The sequence below is a fragment of the Crocodylus siamensis genome, chromosome 4, assembly GCF_052110815.1.
Source record: "Crocodylus siamensis isolate JL-2025a chromosome 4, ASM5211081v1, whole genome shotgun sequence".
Classification (NCBI taxonomy): domain Eukaryota; kingdom Metazoa; phylum Chordata; order Crocodylia; family Crocodylidae; genus Crocodylus; species Crocodylus siamensis.
Window position 1 is genome coordinate 58,906,694 of NC_143398.1, and position 24,390 is coordinate 58,931,083.

Genomic DNA, 24,390 nt, shown 5'->3' on the forward strand with positions numbered 1-24,390 from the left:
ATTGTGGGGTATTATGTAAAGCTCAGTGCAGTATAAGGAACAACTGCAAATAAAATTCTTTTAAATCTATGTGGAAATGACCAAGTGCTTGAATTAGATCCCACCTATGACTTTGGCCTGGCCTAATTATGACAAGAGTTAGAGATCTAAGTGAAATCAGGATAAAATAGGTCTAATGCTTTGGAATGTTCTGGAGTTTGAATCCTGTTCCTGTGACAGCTATTTCTCATCTACACTAAATTTTTAAAGTCTCTTTAAAGCCAGGTACATGATTTGGTTACAGCTGTAGTATAGACAGGTACCTAAACGCTCAAAAGAAAATAAAATCCCAGAGTAAAGACGCAATGATTTCTTTTTTTTCAATGGGCTTCAGATTGGGCAATCTTATTCTGTCCACGTATATATAAGACAGACATTTGCAAATAGCATATAGAAACTTTGAAATACTTCACTAGTTAATTAAAAATCAATGATGCAACCATTGCTCTGGCCACTTTCAATTGTACTTTGATATATAAGCAGTGAAGTCAGCACTTCAGCAGCAAGAGTTCAAAACATCCTGAACCAATACTTACCTTTTCATATTTTAAGTTTTAGATTTAGACTCATCTTTTGCAGCATGTTCTCTCTCTCAGGAAGGGAAATCCTGGAAGGCAATCTCATGGATTTCCTACCTACCCCTTTTACTGGCTATGCACAGAAAAAATTTAAATGTTGAAAAAAAATATCATATTTAGGACATTGCATCTTGCCAACCATTATCAAATGACCTAAATTTCTACCCAGAACCCTTATCTGGTCTGCAAATTCTCTGGTAGATTTAGAGAGGTCATGAAACTAGGCTCTCACACAAAACTATGGCCTTAGCTCCACTGTATTATTTTTTGTACCGTTCTTACCACTCAGTATTTATACAGTGCAAACCTCTAATGTCACCCTCATGTGAACAGTAACTTGCCTTACTGTAACTAACACTGGAAACGTGGTTTCCAGTGGATGTAGAATTTTTAAAAGGGGGATGGAGCAGAGAGCTCAAAGGTGTAAGGGTCTTGGAGGTAGAGATCTCACTGCATGTGCACTACACAGTCAAAGTGGTGACTGAACTACCACTCCTCTATCCCCAGCACCCAGATCCACCCTTGGTTACACTGGTGCAAAAGACTCAGTCCTAGTTATAGAGTACTTAGTTTTGTTTTCATGTTTACAAATGAAGACCCAAAAGTGAGTACTCAGTGCAAGGTCAATCAAGGTCCTTTAGAAACAGTGTTTCTCAACCCATGGGTCATGACCCAAAAGTGGGTCGCAAGACTATATGAAGGGGTTGTGAACAAACTTTAAAAATGGATTCTCCTTTAAAGGAGCAAAACATAGGATATTTGCTTTTTCCTTGCAGAGTTCCAGCCTGCAAGGGGCTGCTTGGGGCCCCCATGCCTCATATTCACCCACCCTCTGCCCCACACTGAGGGGTGAAGGGCCACCGGCAGGGCCAGGGGGCTGCTTGCTATTTAAGCTATTTTCTGGGTCAAAACTGGCCAATGGTTACAAATGAGTCCTGGTACAAAAAAGGTTGAGAATCACTGCTTTAGAATAAGGTACCAACTCACTACTGACATTGAGTATTCTTCAAATATTATGGTATACTCTATTGTACCCCTAATACACAGAAACATCTCCCACAAGTACTAGTGGAATATATATAATATGCAATGGATTTTTTAGCATCAATCATATTATAAAGAAATGTTTCTTCTGGAATCCAAAGTCACACAGCATTGCGCATCTTAATTTCCTAGAAAGTGGCATCAATCCATTTTTAAACCACAAGGTTCTCCTACTTTACCAACTGCCTTTATTTTGATGAAGCCAAGTACTTCACTTCACATTTCTTTTTATAATGAAGCTGCAGGTCTAATTTGTTTCAGCCTTTTGCATAGCACACTGAAATGTTTTGTTTTAACTCTCATAATTCAAAACCAAATCTTTTATTTTCATGATGTGCATTTGAACAATTTAGATTTCTCAGCTTTATCTCTCCTACTGTTCCTTAAGCAAGCTTTAGGGCAAAAACTGTGCTTTGGGCTGGACTGTAATTTGCTTTGCCACTGGGGGTTATACCAAAGAAGTCTCTTCTGTCATTCTGCATGGCCCATTCAAAGAACTGATACTATGAACAGCATTTACTTACTCCCTACCTACATCAATAATTAAATCACTCTTACAGAGGTAGAGTTAAGTAAAACCACTGGTCACAGTTACCCTTTCCACATCAACCAGTGGAAACTTATAGAAGATGCTGAGTATAACCCTTGAAAGAGACAGTCTGTCTTAGTGCTTCTCTTTGGGTGGAGTTTTTCAACATAGGTCCCATCATGGACTCTTGGTGCAAACTGCACATATCCTTCCTTTGTAAGGCAGTATTATTACATTACACATGTGCTGAAGGATTTTAATTTGAACTGTTTTTTAGAACAGTTTTGTGCTATGTAATGAATAAACTATAAGCATCTGGATTCTTGATGCTGCTCCCAGCAAAGGCAAAACTTTCACTGATTTCATTGGGAAAAACATTGAATTCTTAATAGTTGATATCTAACAGTTCACATTTTTTAAATACATAAACATAACCCATCCACCTATCTTAATAAGGACTGCACTGCTGGACATCTGACCCAGAGCAGAGGTAGAGAAAAGGAGTGAGACTGCACCCAGACTGAGAGGGCCTAATAGACTGCAGATTAAGCAGGGAATTATCTAATTTACTAACTTTCCCCTACAGCTTTCTACTTTGTATGCTGTAATTTGGTATGTACTTGTTTAGATTGCATTTTCTAGGGTGGGGGCAGAAATGGGATAAATATATGGTAAATCAACTATAACATGGACAAGTTCTGCTCCCTTAGTTATAAGAGGTACCACAATGAGGTACCACTTTCTGATGAGAGTTACAGATCTGTAAATCACTGAATGTGTAAAAAAGTAGACATTATTTTACCTTAACTGATGTGTAAAACTGTTATTTTTAGCACATATTTAACTTGTAGAACCTGGCTGAAATCTTGGTAGTACTATGGTCAATGGTAAAACTCCTACTGGTTCCAGGATTACACCCCTTGTCTTTGTATTCACAACTGTGATACATTTATTTCTGAATTTCCAGGCATCTAAACTTAAATCCATGTTTAGATACAGGCCCATTAGCCTGACTTCTATCCTGGGAAAGATCTTAGAAATGTTTATTAAGGAGGCCATCCTTGAGGGACTGGCCCAGGCTAACATCCTAAGGGATAGCCAGCACGGGTTTGTTGCGGGTAGGTCTTGTTTGACCAATCTCATTTCCTTCTATGACCAGGTGACCTATCACCTGGACCAGGGAGATGAGATTGATGTCATATATCTTGACTTCAAAAAAGCTTTTGATCTGGTATCACATGATCACCTCTTGGCCAAACTGGCCAGTTGTGGCCTTGGCTCCACCACGATCCGCTGGCTGGGAAATTGGCTCCGTGGTCGGACCCAGAGGGTTGCAATTGATGGCAGTCACTCATCGTGGTGCCCTGTAACCAGTGGGGTCCCTCAGGGCTCTGTCCTGGGACCCATACTGTTCAACATCTTCATTAATGATGTGGACACTGGAGTCAGGAGTGGACTGGCCAAGTTCGCAGATGACACCAAACTTTGGGGCAAAGCATCCACGCCAGAAGATAGGCGGGTGATCCAGGCTGACCTGGACAAGCTCAGCAAATGGGCAGACGAGAAGCTGATGGTGTTTAACGCTGAAAAATGCAAGGTTCTCCACCTTGGGAGGAAAAACCAGCAGCATCCTTATAGGCTTGGCAGTGCTACGTTGGACAGCACTACAGAAGAGAGAGACTTGGGGGTCATCATTGACCACAAGATGAACATGAGCCTGCAATGCGATGCTGCGGCTAATAAAGCGACCAAAACGCTGGCTTGCATCCATAGATGCTTCTCCAGCAAATCCTGGGACGTCATTCTCCCCTTGTACTCGGCCTTGGTGAGGCCGCAGCTGGAGCACTGCGTCCAGTTTTGGGCTCCACGATTCAGAAAGGATGTGGAGAAGCTTGAGAGAGTCCAGAGGAGAGCCACACGCATGATCAGGTCAGGAAAACAGATCTTACGATGATAGGCTGAGAGACATGGGACTCTTTAGCCTGGAAAAAAGCAGGCTCAGGGGTGATCTGATGGCCACCTATAAGTTTATCAGGGGTGACCACCAGGATCTGGGGGAACGTTTGTTCACCAGAGTGCCCCAAGGGATGACTAGGTCGAACGGTCACAAACTCCTGCAAGACCGTTTCAGGCTGGACATAAGAAAGAATTTCTTTACTGTCCGAGCCCCCAAGGGCTGGAACAGTCTGCCAACGGAGGTGGTTCAAGCACCTACACTGAACACCTTCAAGAGTAAATTGGATGCTTATCTTGCTGGGATCCTATGACCCCAGGTGACTTCCTGCCCTTTGGGCAGGGGGCTGGACTCGATGATCTCTCAAGATCCCTTCCAGCCCTGATGTCTATGAAGTCTATTCGTCAGTCAGTACTCTGAGTATCGCCTACTGTCTGGGAAGCCAGCATTTCTGTACTCCATTTACTTAGGTAATCCAGCACACTGAACCGTGAATGGCCGGAAACAATCTCACTTACGCTCAATGCATATTTTCTGTACTCAAAGTGAAAATGTGCTCAGTTCTGCTGTACAGTGCATGAATACTTACAGAAAAAGGAGGATTCCTGTGTTGGCCAATGCAAAGGCAAGGCCTAAAATCCCACTGCCCATAATGGCATTGCTGAGATTAAAGACGGACATTCCCAATGAGGTTGTTCCTGGAATCTAGACAAAGAAAAAAAAAGTCATATGAGAAACAACTTAGTGTACATTGTAGAGTGCATTTACGCGTTGAATTCCAAATCTTGTTATAGTAAATACAAATACTAATACTTGTTATAGTAAATACAAATATTCATTTTTTAGTATGATACAATATAAAAACCCAGTACAAGATTTGAAAGAGAATAAAACACTGAATTTTTTATAAACATTTCGTGATTGCTGCCTTATGCAAGGAACAAATGGACATAACCTCTCGAGTCATATACATCCCTCATATGTTTTCAGTATTTCCACTAAGTCTGTGGCACATGTTAAAACACAGACTGATAGATTACAAGGCCAGGAAGAACCTTCATAATAACCTGGTCTGACCTGCTGCGTAACACAAGTCATAGCATTGCTCCGAATTAATTCTTGTTTGAACTACACAACAGGACCTGATTTTCAAAAGCGCTAAGAATATGCTGCTCCCAGTAGTTTCAGCTGGAATTGTTTCAGCATCTCTTATAACCAGGAATCCTGGTTTTCTCCGATTTAATCAAAAAAAAAAATCACACATTCTCTGATTAAAAACTCAAAATCTGCAATTCAAATGAAACACCACTGTATATGTATGTGTATGTAATACATATAGGTATCAACTGAACACAATGTTTTATTGATATATTTACCATTTTAAAGCAATTTGGAAGCCTACCAGTACCTCAATCACTCAATAAATTCTATATACTATAACATTTTGGTATTTGATTTTGGGTTTTTTATCATGGAAAAAAAAAATCAATGCTCCCCCTCCCTTCTTAGCTCACCCATGATGCAGGTCCAGGCCCCTCACTCCCCACCTCCAGTCGTCCCAGCCCTGCCAGAGGGGGCCCCCAGCTGCCAGGGATATGGGGCTATGAGGCCAGACACCTAGGTCCCCAGCTCCCTGCAGTGTAGCAGAGTGCAGCAGCAGCCCCAGCCCTGCCCAACTCCCTCCCTCCCTCTCTATAGGGGCCTCAATCCCCCACTTTCCCCTCTTCCTTTTCACCCCCCAGAGTGCCAGACTTACCTGTAAGAGCTGCTCTCAGGCTGCCTGGCAGGGAGGGGTTGTGTGGGTGTGTGTGCATGCGCATCCCTTTGCAGGCTGCAACTCTGCCAACATGCAGAGAGCTCTTTACAAAAGTGCAAAATCTGCATGTTTCTCCATTAAAATGAAAACTCTTAAATTTTTCCTCAGATAAAAGGGGAAGTTGCATTTTTTTCTGTTTTCCATGGCAAACAGAAAACCCAGATCCCTACTTATCACCAAAGTGAAATGCTTCAAATATGCACAATATACAGTTTATTGAGAGTTAGAGAAAGAGACTTACATATTCATCGCACTTCTTTTTTTCCAAGTGGCTGTTTGTCAGACTTCTCCTGCTTTCCCGGTCCGAAATAAACTTGCTAAAAAGAAATGAGAGAACATGTTACCTAGCAAAAGGATGTATAACATTCTAGTACATATTTCACTTTTATAAACAGATATCGGATACGTAAAAGGAGGTCCAATTCATTGCTGTTTAAAATGGAGGTCAGCAACTACAGCACATACAGGCTTTGTTGGCATGTCTGCAGTGTTCCTAAAGGTGGGGACTTTGTCTGCACCCACAGCAGGGCAGTGAGGAGCTGCAACAGGCAGCTAGGAACAGCACCTGTACTGCAGATGGGATGTAGGCAGAAGCAGGGAAAAGTTGTAGCAGCCAGGATCCTAACCACAAAGCCCGTATAACGCAAGAGGCTTATCTTATTGAGGCTCACCCTCTAGTGCAGGGCCATCAAACACGCCTTTGGGCTGTACTTGGCCTGCAGTGTTGTTCCATCCAGCCTGCTGGGCTACTGGAAGTTGGGAATGTGGTCTACTACAAAATCTAGGGTCCCCGTGCCCTGCTGGACATAGCCATCAGCAGCACGGGGGTGAGCAAGAGATGTGTGACACCCCCACCCCTCCCCCTACTACTACTTGGCGCTGCCAATATCAAACATTCTCATTCCTTCCAGATCCCTGCTGCCCCCAGCCCCAGAACTGCAAAGCCATTGCTGTCCCTGTTACCAACTATTGATCCTGCATATCTGCCCTGGTAGAAGCCCCATGGTCTGGCCCTGGCTCAGGGCCCAGGATGGGTTCAGCACGTTTGTTCTAGCATCCTACAGTGACCCAAACTCCCTTCTCCTAACAGGGGTTGAGGCTAAGGGATAAGGGCCTGGCTGTGGTGCTAATGAAGCCAATAATCACTAGGGACCTACCTAAACTACAATGAGATGAGGGGATTTTCATGGGCTACAAGCCAATTTTGTGGTGAGCATCCCCGCCGCTGCTGATTGGCTGAAGGGCTCCAGTGGCCCCTCCCCTTGCTGTTGATTGGCCAGTCACTTATCTTCAGACTGCAACATTGCATCTGACTTCTTAAAAGATGGTGCAGAAACCTTTTTGCTTTCCTGACTGGTGGCTCCACTGAGCCAATGTCACTACCTCAGCCTCTCAAATCACGTGCTCTATGGCTGCAGGGATTGCAGCACTTTATTTGTATTCTGATAAGTTTCCCTCCCCAACCCCCAAGCCATTTTACGCAAAATTGTGGGAAACACCATTTTTTGGCAGTGATCTTGGAAACTACTGTTTTTCACGGTTCCTACAAAAATCCCCAAACCTTGATTTAAGTAGGCCCCTAATAATAACTGGAGTTAAGGGGGTGGAATTGGCACTGAATTACCCAGGTCAAAGTTGCAGGGCTGCACAACTCTAGCTTGAGCTGCACTCCATACTCTGCGGCTTTAGTCAAAAATCTGGCCACTAGATTTATAACAAAGGGTTCTGGTAAATCCAAGAAGTTAGCTCACTGTTAGTTAGCACAGGAAAGTAGCAAGAGAACTGCTCTTCAGGGTGATGTAGCCCTCTTCCTTAGACCTCACTTGCACTACCGTATTTTTTGGACCATAAGACGCACCTGACCATAAGACGCACCCAATTTTTATGGCAGGAGAGACTATGTGTGTTCCGGCTGGCCATTTTTATTGCCGGCTCCTGGCCACCGGCACGGGCGCCGGCTTCCGGTGTAAACAAGCAGCGGATGTCCCGCTTGGGCTCCGCCGCCTCCGCGGGCAAGCTCCGCCCCGTCTCCCCGGGACACGGCATAAACAAGCGGCGGGTGTCCCGCTCGGGCTCCGCCGCCTCCACGGGCAAGCTCCGCCCCGTCTCCCCGGGACATGGCATAAACAAGCAGCGGGTGTCCCGCTCGGGCTCCGCCGCCTCCGCGGGCAAGCTCCGCCCCGTCTCCCCGGGACACACACCTTCGGACCATAAGACGCACCCTCGTTTTCCCCCCACTTTTGGGGGGAAAAAAGTGCGTCTTATGGTCCGAAAAATACAGTATTTTCTTTTTCTTTCTGCACAGTCTCTTGCTATTACGATAGAAGCATCTGTCCGCTGCCTTTGGGGTCCACCACTCTAGAGTTACGAGCACAACACTTACAGTAATTTTCTCCTACTTCCTTTCTCTGATGAAATCTTTTGGATTGTGTAAATCTTGTTGGGTGGTTTAGCTTCTGTGGGTCTGTGTAAAGTGAGAGTCCTAACCGCTTTGTTAGCTTACAGATGGGTCTCTGGACTCTAGCTCTTGCATCAGTTATTCTAATATTTGATTTTTAACTTTAATTTAATCCTCTTTGAAAGATTCCTTTTGTTTTAGGTAAATTCAAGCAGCCATTATTTAATATAACAAGCAAGCAAAATGAACAAAGAGCGTGACTTGACTTAAAAACCTCACTATGGGCATGTCTACATGTCACTGTGATTTAGTAATTCCTTTTGGAAGTACTAAAGCACGGTGCAGTAACCTCCCATACTGCACAGCACACAGTTAGATTTTCTTGCTATGTCACCATAGCAGCATGCTAAAATGGGGGAGCACACCCTTACAGCCACATACCCGCTGATCACGTGTAAATTCACATGATCACTACATCTCTGTACCACACCATATAGCGACATAGCGCATCACTACGTTGCCGTAGGGCAATGTGTAGATGCACCCTAGAGTTTCACATTCTGAAGTTGTTAGATGAACTAACATCTGCTGGCTGGGGACATACAGTTCTAATTTACCTAAGTGTAATAAGCTCCAAATTAAACTGTGTATTACTTTAGCACATCAAAAGTTATTGCAGGCTATACTTCTGCATTTTTAAATCAAAGATCTATATTTTTAAACTAAAGCCCATGGTTGCCTTCTGCCCAGTTTCCATGTGCTTCAGGGCAGGAATCCCAGTAGCAAGTTTTGCCTCAACACCCCAGATCAGCAGTGGTACACATGGTTTAATATTCAATGCATGTGGTTTGTGATGTCACAAACCACACATGCCTAGACACAGCCTAGAAGTCCATCGAAACATTTGCTACTCGTTTTCTGTCAATACAACTGCTTATGATAGCAAGTGCTATCTATGTTCAGGAGTAAAGGCTAGCCTGGATCGCCTTGCCTCTGGGTGGCATCCTAAACTGGTACTATTAGGTAGCACTCAATTTATTATTTATTTACATTGGGACATGAACCAAAATCACCAGCCTAGATGCCAAAGGTCATCTGGTCCCATGCAGGAAGAGCAAGGGATGAGGGCTGGCTTTGGTCCAGGTACTTTTGCTTCTGTTTTTCAAAACTGAATGAAAGTTTCGCAGGAAGCTAGCTCTTTGCAGCAGAAAAGTCTGAGCAGGATAAAGGTAGAATCCTTTAATAATTTCAGCTTCTGTTCAAAACCCAACTGAATACCTCTCTATAGTACTTTGCAATAATCATGAAGGACATGGCATTATTCTATTACTAAAATAATAGAAAACCCTTAACATTATTTTACAGCTAAATTTAATAATAATAATGTAAAATATGCAAGGATATTTTACTTCAATTACTCGAAAGAGAATTTTTTTTTGAAGTTTAAATACAAGCTTTAGATGTGAACCTCTGCTGAATTTTCTAAAATATATAATCTATTAGGGTTTTTCCTACTATAATCTTAGGAGTAATGGTTTTGGATATACTCCCACTTGCACTTTTTAAAATATAACCTGAATCTACATTTATTCTTATTAATGCAAGTTACAAATTCACAGAAGTCTAAACTACATGGACATGGCCAGTAAGGTTACAATCCTCCATTTGTGGATTAAATGACAGTGAAAATCTTTGCTCAAAATGTGTCTTGTTCTAATTATTATTATTGTTATTATTTCTGCACACTAGAAGCAGACATTCTGAAATGTTGGCTTTTTGATGTACTATATGTTTATGCATTTTATTGGACTCATTTGAAAGATTCAAAAGGATGAATAAATTGTTACTCTGTTTGCTTTATCTGCTGTTGCCGCCTTTGCCCAACAGATGTCACATATGAAATTCAAATTACATCTTCAAATGGAGCATGACTTGGTAATGAATAATTCAAGACCTATACTGAAAATTAGAATACTGTTTTTAAACAGTGTGTTCACAGGACAGACAGTATCAGTGGAAAAATACTCACCTATTTATCTGGCCATTTTCTACCTCTGCAGAGTCATTTGAATCATTGCTGATGTTATCATCTTCAGGGACCTTCATATTCTGCAACTCAGTTAATTCCACCCCGTTTTTGAAAGGCATCCTAGTTTAGAAACTGTAATATCCAAATATTATGGCCTGATTGATATTCTGAATATATGTGGCAGTCACAATGTGAACTGGACAAACCTAAAATTCAGGAAGAGAAACAAGATGTGCATTATCAACAATGCATAGTACTGAAATAAATGAAACCCTTGTACCAACACTGTCAAACAACTACCAATCAAAAAGGAGCCTCTTACCAATTAAATCTTAAATCTCATTAGGGATACAGGTCACTAGAAAGATTATACTTAGGCTGAGTCAATAATTTCCAGAGATCACATCATACATTTCTAAGAATCAAAGATGGAGTAAAATTCTCTCAGACATTAATCAGAACTCCAAAAAGCAACCAATTTTTGTCAGTACTTTCAAGTGGATACTTCAGACCACTCACATTTATAAAATGGTGAACAAATTTGCAATACCAACATCATAGACCAAGTTTGTAGCCCAACAGCCAAGGAATAAAAATGTTCTGTTAGTTCAAACTCCAGGAAGTTGTCATTCTATATTTCTTTATGTTGTCTCTTTCCTACTTACAAATATAAAATGTCTCAGCAGTTATAACTTGGATTACAAGAATCTACCCTGATGCCAAGTGGAGGCAATTCAGGAATACAAGTACTTCTAGTTCTCCTTTTTCCAAGCAGTTAAATTCCAGTTATTTAAATGTGCCAATATCTGTAACTAGCTAATCAGACAGAAAAATGCCACTGATTAACAATTTCATTAAATGAAGGTTACAATCTGAAGCATGATGTAAACAAAATAAACTCAATCCTTTGACACATAGGCAGGCTCTCTCTTCAATCAACCAATTTAAACCATTCATTGTAAGAAATAAATTCTCTCCTACACTGGAAGATGCTTACTTGTGATAACCAAAAATAACTAGGGAGAATGGGATGAATCCACTCCCATAAAATATGAGTCCTCATCAGAGATACAGGCCACTTGAAATACTATACTTGGGCAGAGTCAAAATTTCCACAGATTACTTCATGCATTTCTAAGAATCAAAGAAGTCTGTAAGTCAGCTAACCACAACCTGTACATGTGGGGAAGGGTTTCAGAAACAGTTCTTGCAAATTTCTAGCCTAGGCTACAATATTTTTTATTCCTGTCCCCAGACCTTAACATTTGCCAGTCAGCCAGGGGACAACAGAGGAATCTTGATCAAGACTCAAAATACTGGGGGAGCCAGGCATTCAGAGCCTCAGAACTGGTTCAAGCACTCAGAATAATGTCTTTGTTTATCCCTTTTTAATCTCTTCAACCCACCTTCACCTTCTATAGCATTCCCTCCTTTTTTCCCTCTTTTCCTATCCATTGTATAAAAAGGACTTTACTCCCTTCTACTTACTGCTCCGGCTCTCTGCAAGTCCATTCATAGCAACTGGTGAAGTCTGCTGCCTACAAAAGCTCATTGGTCTCTGAACAAGTTAGTCTATAAGATGCCACGCTGCCAGACCTCCTGGTATAAATGGGCTACAAATACATTTAGGCTGATTGTTAAAATAAAATTTCTAACCAAGAGAGCAGTGGGGTTCTGAAATAGGCTTCCATGTGGAGCAGTGGGAGCAAAAACCTTGCTCCTTTGGAGATGTAGCTTGATTACTTTATGAAAGGGATTCTATGACGCAGTGTCTGTAGGGGATTAGGTTTGACGTAGGAGGCCTTTTCCATTCCTATGCTCCTGAAATAAAATGTACTACTCTGAAATTGAAAAGAGTGTCTACACAAAGGTTTGCATGGATTTAACTAAATTAGTTGAAAATCTGAAATCTAAATTAAATTAGTGCAAGCTTTTCATGGAGCCCAGTTCTGAAAGCACTTGTTATATGCATAGCGCATATTACTTCTACTGAAGAATTTCCAGACCTGTCCCTACACATTAGTGCTTAATATTCTCAAACTGAAGTGCAGAAATTAACACTTCTCAGAACCGAGTCAAAGGCAAAGTTCACAACTCACTCAGGTACAGCTCACACCCCTGCTTTTGCTAATGTTCAGCTGAGAGCTGCAAAGCTGGATAAAAGAAGACAAGTGAGCTGATTTCAAGATTCTCTTGGCAATAGAAAAACCTAGAACCTGTGTTAATGGAAGCTTAGATGCTATGAAAAGTGGATATAACAACATGTTATGCAGTCCTGCCCCACTGAAGTCAGTGGAAGATTTACCATTCACTCTGAAGTGAATGGAGCCAGGATTTTCGATTTCCCTTCAGCATCCTAATACTTACCAGAACACACAGTGTTCATGTTAGCAGTTTGTGTCTGCTGGGCTGGGGGGGGAATTCCCTGTGAATAGCAGCCTGAGGGTGGAGGACCGCTGCTACTCACCCTGGGATGCCGTTGACCCGGAGTAGATGTTGAGTCGTCAAGTTCCTGCCCTGGTTCTCACCTGCCACGACTTGCTGTTAGGTTCAGTAAGGCGGTTCCTGGTTACTCCACAGCCCGGGATCCCCGGTGGTCACGTTGCGGGGCTCCGCCACCCCTTGCACCCTGGCCTCACGCCTCCTCGGGTGTCCTTTCTAATCGATGCCCCGGCTCCCTATCCTGAGGCCAGTCGCCTCACCGGCCCAGCCGACCCTTATCCTCAGGCTCCCCGTGCCCTGGGCGTTACAGGACCGGGTCCCGGCCAAGACGGGGTTTCCTCTACGGGCCCCTGCCTGGTCCTCCCCAGCGATACTCCTCGACGGGCTCCTCTTCTAATGCGAGGAATCTGGAAGGCTAACACTAAGTCTTTAGCCCGGACCTTCCTAGGTCCCTTGCGGGCAACCCTTCTCTGGCTTTGGCCACCAGTGGCCGACACCGGCCTAGGCCCTACTGTGCCTCGTCAGTGCCCTCCCGGGCCGACGCCCCGACCCCAGACCTGTAAGCCCCGCAAGTTGAGGGTTCACAGTCCCAGAACTCTTCCTCACTGGATCCCTCGTCTTCCGGGCCGGTCTGCCGCTCCCTGCTTGTTGTGCTGGGGCTGGCTGCCACTGCTATTCTCCCCTCCGTTTGGGCGGGCTGCAACTCCCTGCCGGGGTCGCCCGTCTCCCCTCTGAGCAGGCCCACCGTTCGGCCATGGTTGCCGCTCTCCAACCCTTGGTCTGGGCGGACGGCAGCTCACCTGCCCCCGACGTCCCTTGACCCTCCTCTTGAGGGGTTTGGGTCCCATCCCCCTCTGGGGTCCTCACTCCCAGTGGGTGCGAGGTTACCTGCTCGCTTCCTGCTGGGATCCTCTGCCTCAACGGCAGAGAGCCCTCTCTCCGGGTCCCGCCACCATCTTTCCTCGGCGGCCGCTTTTATCGCCGGCCTCTGACTGCCGGCACCGGCGCCGGCTTCTGGCTGCACCGGCGTAAACAAGTGGCGGATGTCCCGCTCGGGCTCTGCCGCTGCCACGGGTAAGTCTCGTTCTGGCTCCCCGGGACACAGTTCATTAGCAGTTCATTTTTGATAAGATAATAGTTGGCTATTAACATCAACAAAATGACCCAAGTAACAAGAAAAAGTTTTTCACTACATTTCAGATAAAGGAATATTTCAGTCATCAGAACAATGCATATAACTTCTCAAATGAGAGAATTTCCTAAGCTGATAAGCCACTCGGGTCTAGAGGTTTATGCAGAAACCTAGGCACTTGGAAACCTGGACTATTATCCTGACTACTGTTAATTCACTGCGAGTCTTTGGGCAGGTGCACGTAGTATTTTCATCTGTTTTAAAAAAGGATTAAAATAACACAACCCCAGCTTTATTAGGTGCTTACAGGTCCGCAATTGAAATGCTAGGTAAGTGGATGGCATTACTATGCTTTGAAGAAAGCTCCAAAACTTTTTTAAAATAAAAGCTAGTCTAAATGTAAAAATATTGCTTGAATAGCAATAACAGCAAAACGCTCTTGATAGGTGCAGCTTTTATTTGCTATACTAACAAAATGCTTTGCTAGTGTAACTTATGTGGGTTCTGGCAGTGAAATAAACTACTGGCAAAAATAATTTTATGTCTGCATAACTGTGTACACACTATGGCTTTGGCCATCATAAAAAATGTTGGAATAAAAAATATAAAACTTTTGCCCAACGTTGCTAAGCAAGCAAAAATCCCAAGCACTGACTTGGCCTAATATTTAATTCTTACTATTTTGGTTTTTAAAAAGCTATACAGCTACAACCAATTATCTGATCAGTAACTGAATTAATTCCAATTTCAATCATTACCTATATTCTCACCTTCCTTAACCCAGGCTTGTCCAACATGCGGCCCACCAAGCCATTTTCTGTGGCCCACGGTGCTGTCATGGGAACCCCCTGTCCCTCCCCCAGCCCCTCAGCAGCTTCCTAATGGCTGCTGAAGGGCTGAGGAAGGGTCAAGGTTCCCACATGCACCGTATCAGCTTGACGTTGCCAACGCAGTGTGGCTCTTCCCCTCCCCCCTCATTTCACTGTGTCCCTTCCTGGCCCCACCCCTCCCTTCCTCATTTGCAGGCTGGTCCCCGCCGTGCGCGTGGGCTGGAGCAGGTCGCAGTGCAGTGGGCGGGCAGATGCAGGGGGCATGGGTGCTGCCGTGGAGGGATGCTTTGGCCAGCCCATGGGAGATGTTGCTGCCATGGCTGTTGGAGCGGGAAGCCGGTGCCACTTCTGCCTCCCCACATCCCCCCGTGCCCGCAGACATTGCACTGGGGGTGGTGAGTTGCAGGCCCCAGGGAGGGAGGGACCCCTCCACTTGGGCTCGGGCTGCCCCAGGGGAGAGGGAGCAGAGGGGTGTCCCTGCACATCCTGCACCCCCTTGTAGAGTCCCCACATGTCCCCCTGGCTGCTGAGCCCAGGTGCGCAGGTGTGGGAACATCCTCAAGGCCGTCCAGGTGGCAGGGAGGACACGGCAGGGTCAGGCGGCACCCCTTGACCCCCAGGCTGCAGCCAGACTGGACAGGCTGTGCAAACGCCCGCTCCTGCCAGCCCACTGGGTGATAAAAAGTTCCATGATCTGGCCCCACATTCAAAAAGGTTGGGCAGCCCTGCCTTAACCCTAGAAAAGAACAGAATTGTTAACCGGCATGCCGGCTTGTAAGGTAATGTGAAATCAGACGTGCCCACTGTGGCATGTCCAGTTTTTCTGAACCCCCATAGCCCAGGGCCATAACTGGCTGCACGGGGTCTGCCTCCCTGTCCCGCAGGAGGGTCGGCAATACCCAGGACGCAATGAGAAAAGCAGTGGCCTGAATAATCAAGGACGCCTGTTCAGGACGCTCAATTAACCGGTATATTTTGTTATCTGGCATCCCCCATTCCTGGGGGATGCCAGCTAACAGCACTTTTACTGTACATATAATTTATTTACCCTACGTTATTTATACAGTACAATACCTTCGCCTTGAAATTTATGGAAAGGGATTATGAGAAGTCAGATATAATGCATTTTTTAGCATTGTTGAGAACCTCACAGACTATTAAAAAAAGCTTTCAAAGAACTTGATGCATTTTCTTTACCCCACTCCTGAAAGGTCCATCATTCTAATAGAATCCCTGAAATCCCAGCCTCCTGGATGCTACAGCACAGAGGTAGGGAGCAGGAAGTAGAGCAGGAAGTTGGGCAACAGAGGACCAGAGTGGTACTTGGGAAGGGTACAGGGCCAATTTGTGGCACATCTGAGAAAAAGGTTCGCCCTCGTTACTTTAGCGCTAGTAACAGGCTTAATCTATTTGAAAAGTTTGGATATCCGAACAGACCACGAGATGGTAAGTCCAGTCATATTTATCTGCTTGTTCCAGTAGTACCTGTACACAATGACATTCTAGACAATTTCTCTCTCTCAAACCTGGCACTTCTTACGTTAATGTCACAAGAAAAGGAGGTAATGGCACCTGCTTCATGCCTGTGATATCTTTTACCTGAATCTAACCTTTATAGACTTTTTCCTCATCTGGCACCTTTCATAAAGTGTCAGAATTCTGCCTGTTCAAAAGTAGCAGATATCTGAGAGGTATGTGAGGGCAGTTGTGAGCTTCAGTAATATTCTTTCACTTCTGCTCAGGATTTTCCCCACATAGCTTTGCATAAATTCACTGTGGAACTCCCAGTAATCCAATTGTCTTTTACCATGGTAAATTTCCCAGATACAATTAACTACGTTTTAACTATGGAATTCAAGATAATTTGCTTAAAAGCTGAAATCTGATTTAATTTTCTGTTCATGCATATAACAGACCTGCCTCAAACTGCTCTCTGCAGCTTATTAAAGCAATCAGAATCCAGAGCTTTGTGTTTCACACAAACTGCTTTCTGCCAAGACTGGGATGTGATATGTGCCCTGCCTTTGCTTATACCTTTGAGTGTTCTTTGCAGGGAATAGCAATATGACCCACAGGAGTATAAGGACATAAATAATGAAACAATGAGTTTGAAAATGTGTATATTAAATATTCATTTAAAAAGCCAAATACCAAAATGGGTCTTAAAAACAGGGTATCATGTCAAAAGCCAACCTCCTCTGAAAGAGACTTGATAAAGGAAATTATAGTGAAGTTGGAAACAGACATTAAAAGACAATACTGTATAAAGATAAGAGAAATGAAGACTAATGTAGAGGTTCTTTACCTTTGTTACACTGTGACCCTATGTTGCAAGAGTAAGTAGTATCAGGAACATCCAGTCTCATTATTTTTGGAGCTCTCTATTCTATTCAGCCATAATGAAATGCAGGGTAATACATTCTTCTAAATCCTGGTTACAGTCTCCTAGCTAGCTTAAGAACCCATGGTCTACCAGGTTGTGAACAGAACTGTAAATAAGGGATTGAAAAAGTTCAATTCTGACTCATCTACTGACTCATTGCTTGGCTTTTGGCAACTTACTTAACGATGATGCAAAAAGAAAAGGTAAAAATATATTTTAGTATAAAATTTCTGTTTTGATATTATAGAAAAATGATTTATGCAAAACACAGCAAAAGGATTCCACAAACGAGCAACTTTTTAAAGAGTTACTTAAAATTTGATTTGGTCCTGAATGTTCAAAAGACTCCTAGGGAGGGAGATCTTTATACCTCCATTGGTTTTATGCAGTTCCTCCTACCATCTTTATTTCAGTTTCTGCATTTATAAAATTGGAACAATGATATTTATCTGCCAACCTCACTGTATAATATTTGTAAAATACTTAGGAGTTAAAACGAACTGTTATGATTATAACAAAGATTAGCTGTTCAAACTTCCTGTTTTGGATTTAGGTTATAATAATTCAATACTACCTGTAAATATAACTTTAGTTTACCATTTATATTCAGAATAGTTAAATCTTTCCACAATTCAGGGCCTACTCCATGTAACCCTTAGACCAAAAGCGCTTTCCATAAAATTGATTAAACGAGGCTGAAATTGATTTGTGGTATGGATTCCTCTTAAACACAATAATAATATTCACTATTTTAACTAAAACCAATTTTTTTCCTGCATGTGTATTTTTAAAGATCATATTTATTTAGGCTTAATGTGCTAGCCCCCCCTAGTATGGAGAAAGAGGCAAAACCACTGTAAGTTAGTGAAAATGTAGAAACACAAAAGGTCCCAGTGCTGCCCAGTTACCACTCTTTCCTGCTGGAAAACTTTAATATTATAAAAGCCTAAGTCTGTCTGTTTGTAAGGCTTGATTTGCACTCCGATTGGCTGACGGAAACACCCAATCAGAGTGCTCCACATGTGGGGGAGCGCCACAATGATTCCAAAGCTGCCCGGAGGATGGGACAGAGGGTGGTAGAGCCGGGGCTGGCCTTGGCTTTCCATCCCCGCTCCCTGCAAGAGGCAAAACAGTAGCAGCATGGGGCATTAGGTGGCAGCACTCCATCCCAGCACGCTCCCTCCCCCCCCATCATTCTTGATGGGCAATTGGCTAGCTTGATAGATAAGGGCTTAGTCTATCTATCTGTAATGCTTTTGGGGGCGTGGGTCTCCCCAGTCCTGCGTCAAGAATGCCCGTCAAGAATGACAGGTGGGTCATGGCTCCAGTGGAGCAGGCCAGGCGGAAGCAGAGTGGGGGAGCTGGGTTGCACACAGCCGGATGCGGAGTGGGGGCAGTATGGGGTGGTAGGTGGCGGCAGGGGCGCGGGGCCGGATGCAGAGCAGGGGAGAGCATGGCTGGACATGGAGCAGCAGCAGCGCGGGGTGGTGGCATGCCAGCTTCCCCCACTCCCCTGCTCCTGGGAAGTGGCAGCAGCACAGGATGGTGGCACTTCACCCCCTCCTACCCTGTCATTCTTGACAGGCAATTCACTAGTAGTGGAATAAAGGTACAAGGTCAGACTGGACAAGTAAGGAAGAAATCCCTTTAAATTGTTTCTCCTCCTCCTTCATGCATTAGTGTCCTTGTGAAAAGGTAAGTTTGAATAGTGAAGACGAAGTGATCCTCCATACCCTATGGCATTCTACAGAGGATTTCTGAAAGAAACATGGGAAAAGAGTCCTCTCCACTTAGACTCCAGAGCTTCTGAGTCAGACTGTTTATAACCCAACCATCACCAGCCTTTCTACAGTTTTGAGTGTCTTAGGTACCAACCACATCACCTCTAATCCTACCGTACAGAAGAGAAGAAGCAGTGGGGCACATGCTGCATCTGGTGCATAATGATTCAGGCGAGTGCTCTTTCTCACATTTTTTTTTAAAAGAAAGTAAAATTTAGAATCACATTCAGAACCACTTGATTCCTCTGAAGTCAGTGAAGCTACATCTCAGTGAAGTGTCACCAAGTATCTTGTCCCAATTGGGCTCAATGATTCCTGGGTTCCACTGAAGTCTTTACTATTTATTTTGGGAGCAGAACAAACAGGGCATGGTCTGAATTTGGCCTCTTCTTGATACTGTTTATTTACTCTTCTATGCCAGCTGAGATTTCCTCAGTCAGCCAAAAGGTTGTGAAGTCTGGGCCTATGGCATTAAGTTTTCTTCTGAATATATATTTTTCTACTAAAAACATTACTGATTTGAGAGAGGTCATTGAGAATACAGAGCATCTTTTCCACGTTGGAAATTATTTAATCAAAGATTAAAAAAAAACAAACTACAGCCAGTGTTTTCATTTTGGCACAATGAAAGGTCTGCAGCATGTTGCCTCTCCAACAATACCAAAGAACAAAAGATGAATGAAGCACCACAAAGCAGCAGTCACTTATCAGTTGAAAAAATAGGTTAGTAGAAATGCCTACGAGCAACACGTGCATGCTGGCAAGCTGCATAATCTAATGATATGCGGCAGGGTCAAACCCGAGGGGAGGCAGGCAAAGGGCAGCTGATGATGGGCATGATTTCAGTTGTCCTTCTGGACCTAAAGCAATGTATCTCAACCAGCAGGTCACAACACAAAAGTGCACTGCAAGAATATACGAAAGGGTTGGGAACAAACTTTAAAAATGGATTCCCCTTTACAGGAGAAAAACATGGGGAACCGTGGCTAACCCCCTGCAGGCTGGCAGAGCTCCAGGCTGCTTGGGCCCCGCTGCCCTGCAACCCCCCACCCCCACTGCTCTGGGGCTCAGGGGCACTGGGTTGGGACCTGCTATTGACATTTACAAATGGGTCCTGGTACAAAAAGGGTTGAGAACCACTGACCTAAAGGAAAAGCAGGGTGTTTTTGTTTTTTTCACATACAGCATCTCTCCTCTTTCATGAGGCCCACATCTTAAAGCGACAGATGGGAGGCAACCTCCACGTTGACAGCAAGGGAGCAAAAGCATGCCCTGCCCAGGAGAGCCGTCTGTACCCATAGGTGGATGCGGGTAAATTTAGCTCCTTTGTTCTTGCCTGCAGCTCCAGGAGAAGGGGAAGAGCTGAACCCACCTTCTCACACACCTCCGGAGGGGCCTTGGATAGCCCGCAGGCAGCGGGGGTCCCCGGGCGCAGGCAAGGAGAGCCCCCAAAGCCAGCCAGAGGCGGCCGCCTGGGGCAGGGTGTCTGGAGGCGCCGGAGCCTCCCCGTTGTCTCGGCGGGGTTTCGGGGCCGCCCCGAAGCCCGGAAATGGTGGGGTGGGCGGCTACAAGGGCGGCGCAGCATCCCGGGCCCGCTGTGGCGCAGCACTGCCAAGCCCCAGGGCGGCCGCCAGCCCCCCGCTATCCCGGCGCCGTCTCCCGCCAATTCCTAGGCGCGCGGGGCTCCTTCAGCCCCGCCGCGGGGAGGCCGCCGCACGCACCCAGGGGCGGGGGGGGAGGATGTCCCCGCTGCCCTCAAGGAGACTGAGTTCCGCCGCTGAGTACCGGATGGGGGGCGCACACTCACCTCCCCTTCGGGCGGGCCCTGGTGCTGCCTCCTGGTCCTGGACGCGGCCCGGGGGATGGGAAGGACAGCGGCGGCGCCGACGGGCGGGAGAAGGAGGCGATCTGCAGCGGCAATGTGGTAGTGGCGGGCAGGTGCCTCCTCCCCTTCCCTTCCTCTTCTTCCTCTTCCTCTCGGGCCACGCCGTCCCGCCCCGCCTGCCCCCACATAGCCCGGCCGGCCTGGCTGCTACCCCCAAGGCTGGAGCAGGGGCTTGGCGGGGCCTCGGGGCAGCGCCTTGCGAGATCCCCTGCGAGCCTGTGTGCAGCCTTTGTCTGGCTCCATCCCGGGGCCGCGCCCCAAGCGGCGCCGCCGCCCCTCGCTGCTGTGGGCCGTGGGTGGGGGTCGGACCGCGGGGGGAGCCTGCACTCGGCCTGCCCCGCCGGGGGTCTGTGCTCCGGCCCCTGCCCCGGTTTCTTGGCTGTGGAAAAACCCAAAAGACATTTTTGCTGTTGCTGAAGAGGAGGAGCGCTCCCAGGGCGGGATGCTCCGCGCCGTGGACTCCTGTTAGAAACCTCTGGCTTCATCAGGGGCATCACCATTGCCCACCTCAGTTTGCCTGGCACCCTGAAAGGATGCCCAGGATGCCACCAGATGCCCTCTGTGAGAATCATAGAAAATGAGGGCTGGAAAGGACTCTTTATGATTCTCAACCTTCTTTGTACCAGGACCCGTTTGTAAACATCAATGGCCAGTCCTGGCCCAGTGCCCCCCATTCCTGACCTGCTGCCCCCACCCCAATGTGTGAGGCAGGAGGGGCGCAAGCAGCCCCATTGGGGGCTGGAAAGCCACGGATTCCCGTTTTCCTTCTTTAAGGAAAATCCATTTTTAAAGTTCGTTTGCAACCCCTTCATACATTCTTGCAAGCCACTTTTGTGTTGTGACCCATGACTTGAGAAATGCTGATCTAGTCCAATCCACCCCCCAAGGCAGGATCATCCCCAGTGAGATCATCCCAGCTAAGGCTTTGTCTAACCGGGTCTTCAAAACCTCCAAGGATGCAGATTCTGCAGCCTCTCTGGGTAACCTGTTCCGGTGCTTTGCAACCCCTGTAGGGAGAAAGATAATAGGGAAAACTAACCTAAACTTCCTTTGCTACAGCTTGAGACAGTTGCTCCTTGTTCTGTCATCTGCTACCACTGACAACAGTCCAGGTCCATCTTTGGAAACCCCCTTCAGATAGATGAAGGCTGCTATCAAATCCCACCTCAGCCTTCTCTTCTTCAGACTAAATAAGCCCAGTTCCCTCAGCCTCTCCTCAGAAGTCATGTTGCCCAACCCCTTCACCATTTTCGTTGCCCTACCCTGGACTCTCCAATTTGCCCACATCCTTTCTCTAGGGGTGGGGCCCAAAATTGGACACAGTGCTTCGGATGTGGCCCCACCAGTGCTGAATAGAGAGGAAGAATCATTTCCCTCAATGTACTGGCAGCATTCCTACTAGTGCAGCCCAGTATGCCATTAGCCTTCTTTGCAACAAGTCACACTGTTAGTTTATCTACAAATCCTTGGCGTGCACCATGTGGTTTTGTTGTGTTAGGCCTTCGGCACAACAGCCAAACCCTTACAGTGGGCAGCTATCAGTTCCCACCAAAAGGGGAAGCTTGTGTGTGGCTCCCCAAATCGAGTACAGAAAAGCCAACCTGTGCCCCTGACTATGTTCGCTAATTTCTCCATACATTATGTAAACTGGAAATGTTTTCCCTGCGTAGTCACACGTTAATACAGTCAAGTTTGAAACACGTCATGGTTTTGTTCTTCCGAAAACAGAAAAAGGAAGTGGCATGTACGCTAACTGCACAGCAGGCAGGTGCCTGTGTGTTTGATAGGTCCCTGATAACCCTGTAAACGATTCTATTATATCATTTTAATAGAACCTCAGTTCGAAAGAAACTAAAGAATAAATATGTAAAAATGCATCGTCACTGGCAAATAAAACCCAATCCTACCATTATTTACGTACATATTTAATGATAAGAACTTAGTTTCACTGACTTGAATGGAACTGCTACATGCTTAACGTATGTGCTTGTGTAAGCTGTGATACAGGGCAGCTTGCAGAGCTGTGCTCTGGCAGCCTGCAGAGGATTTGAGTTGTTACAGGCCTCAGCTACAGAGGCTTTCCTCTTTAGGTCACAAGCAGTGGCAGTTCTTGCTTGTAGTTCCTATTTCCAATTCAATCCACTCTGTCAGCAGAAATGGCAACTGTCATACCTGTAGGTACCTGGCTTAAGGGAATGATACTTTTTATTGGTATGTTCTTTTTCCTCAAAGGGTCTCAGACCACTTCATATATATTAAAATAATACTTTGTAGATAACATCTGAAAAGTGCTGTATAAACACTGACTAATTAAGGGTCACATTAGCTAATTAGACACCTATATTACAGGCAGGAAAACTGAAGTTAGAGAATAGGTGACTTGGCCAAGTTCACAAAGTAAAGAGCCAGACTTTCAACCTTTATTCACACGAGTAAACCTCACTGTCTATTCACACAGGTAATTTAAGTAGCCCTGTGGAAATCTCATATGATTAAGGGATGGAAGATCAGATACCAAATTAGAAGCATAACTCCTGACTCATTTCTGTGCTGAAAGTACCCAGTGTTCCTTCCCAACAGCAGATAAAACATTTAATTTACTTATTTGGTTACATAATATGATATTTTACTTATATTTAAAACTGAGAATGTACAAGAATCTCAAGAAGAAACCTAACACAAATGTAAATTGCATAGTGGATGTGATCAGACCCAAACAACATTGCACATAATAAACCTATTTTTCTTCCTTTGTATAAAATAAGAACCAGATAGTGATTAATTAGTTTTCATAGCACCATGCTATCAACTCTTACATTATAGTTGTGGTAGTTTCATGTTACAAATATGAGTTTTATACATTAACAGTAATTCCTAGACCCAAGCTTATTACTTTTTATAATATTTGATAAAATTTAAGATAGGAGAGAACCAGGCAAAAATAATAGTACCTTTCATTAAGATACTTGGGACTGCGGTGGTGTGGGCATTCAGGTGCAAGGTTGACAGCCCAGAGGTCAGAAGTTTGAAGCTATAGCAGAAGTGCTCACAGTGCAGCCCTGTCAGATTCCAATTAATCTGCAAATTCTGCTAAATACCTTGTCAGACAAGGACACAAAAAAGGAAAGACTAAAACATGTATCAGATACAGTTTTCTTTCAAATGCATCTCCTCAAATTGCCACTGACTAACCAGTAAGTGTTTTTTTTTTCAGATGGTAACAAATTTAGTTTTTAGAAAACTAAATTACAAATGTCAGTATTCTTTCAGCTGACTTTTAAACAGCATTGGAAGGTGCAGTGCTCCTGATGCGCAGAAGCATGTGTGGAGATTGCTTATGTAAAGCATGCTTGTTTGAAAGCTTGATCATATATCATAGAAAAAATAGGATCAAAGGGCTTTTTACTCTCACTGATTGCTCACTGACTATTTTTGAGACTGTTGGTCATATTCACCTTGATATCTTGGAATACTTCATCTTCTATGACCCTGTCCTCTAGTTGTTTTTCTACCTTTCGCTTTTCTTCAGATTTTCTTACTGTAGGTTCCT

The 24,390-nt window shown here is 44.9% G+C and overlaps 1 protein-coding gene across 3 annotated transcripts in view; it reads right to left on the minus strand.

Moving 5' to 3' along the window:
- The window catches only part of SLC38A1 (solute carrier family 38 member 1), a 51,760-nt gene extending 30,621 nt beyond the window's left edge, over positions 1-21,139 (minus strand). The window contains exons 1-4 of one of the 3 annotated variants that reach the window (XM_090042395.1): positions 20,763-21,134; positions 10,388-10,593; positions 6,202-6,277; positions 4,734-4,849 (exon numbers count right to left, since the gene is read on the minus strand). In XM_090042395.1, the coding sequence (XP_089898521.1) occupies positions 4,734-4,849; positions 6,202-6,277; positions 10,388-10,506 (311 nt within the window). In that variant the 5' untranslated portion in view covers positions 10,507-10,593; positions 20,763-21,134. Of the gene's footprint in view, positions 1-4,733; positions 4,850-6,201; positions 6,278-10,387; positions 10,594-20,327; positions 20,668-20,762 lie in introns of those variants that run through there. The other 2 variants (XM_090042396.1, XM_090042398.1) reach the window with 2 other exon arrangements.
- Positions 21,140-24,390: the final 3,251 nt, after the last annotated feature.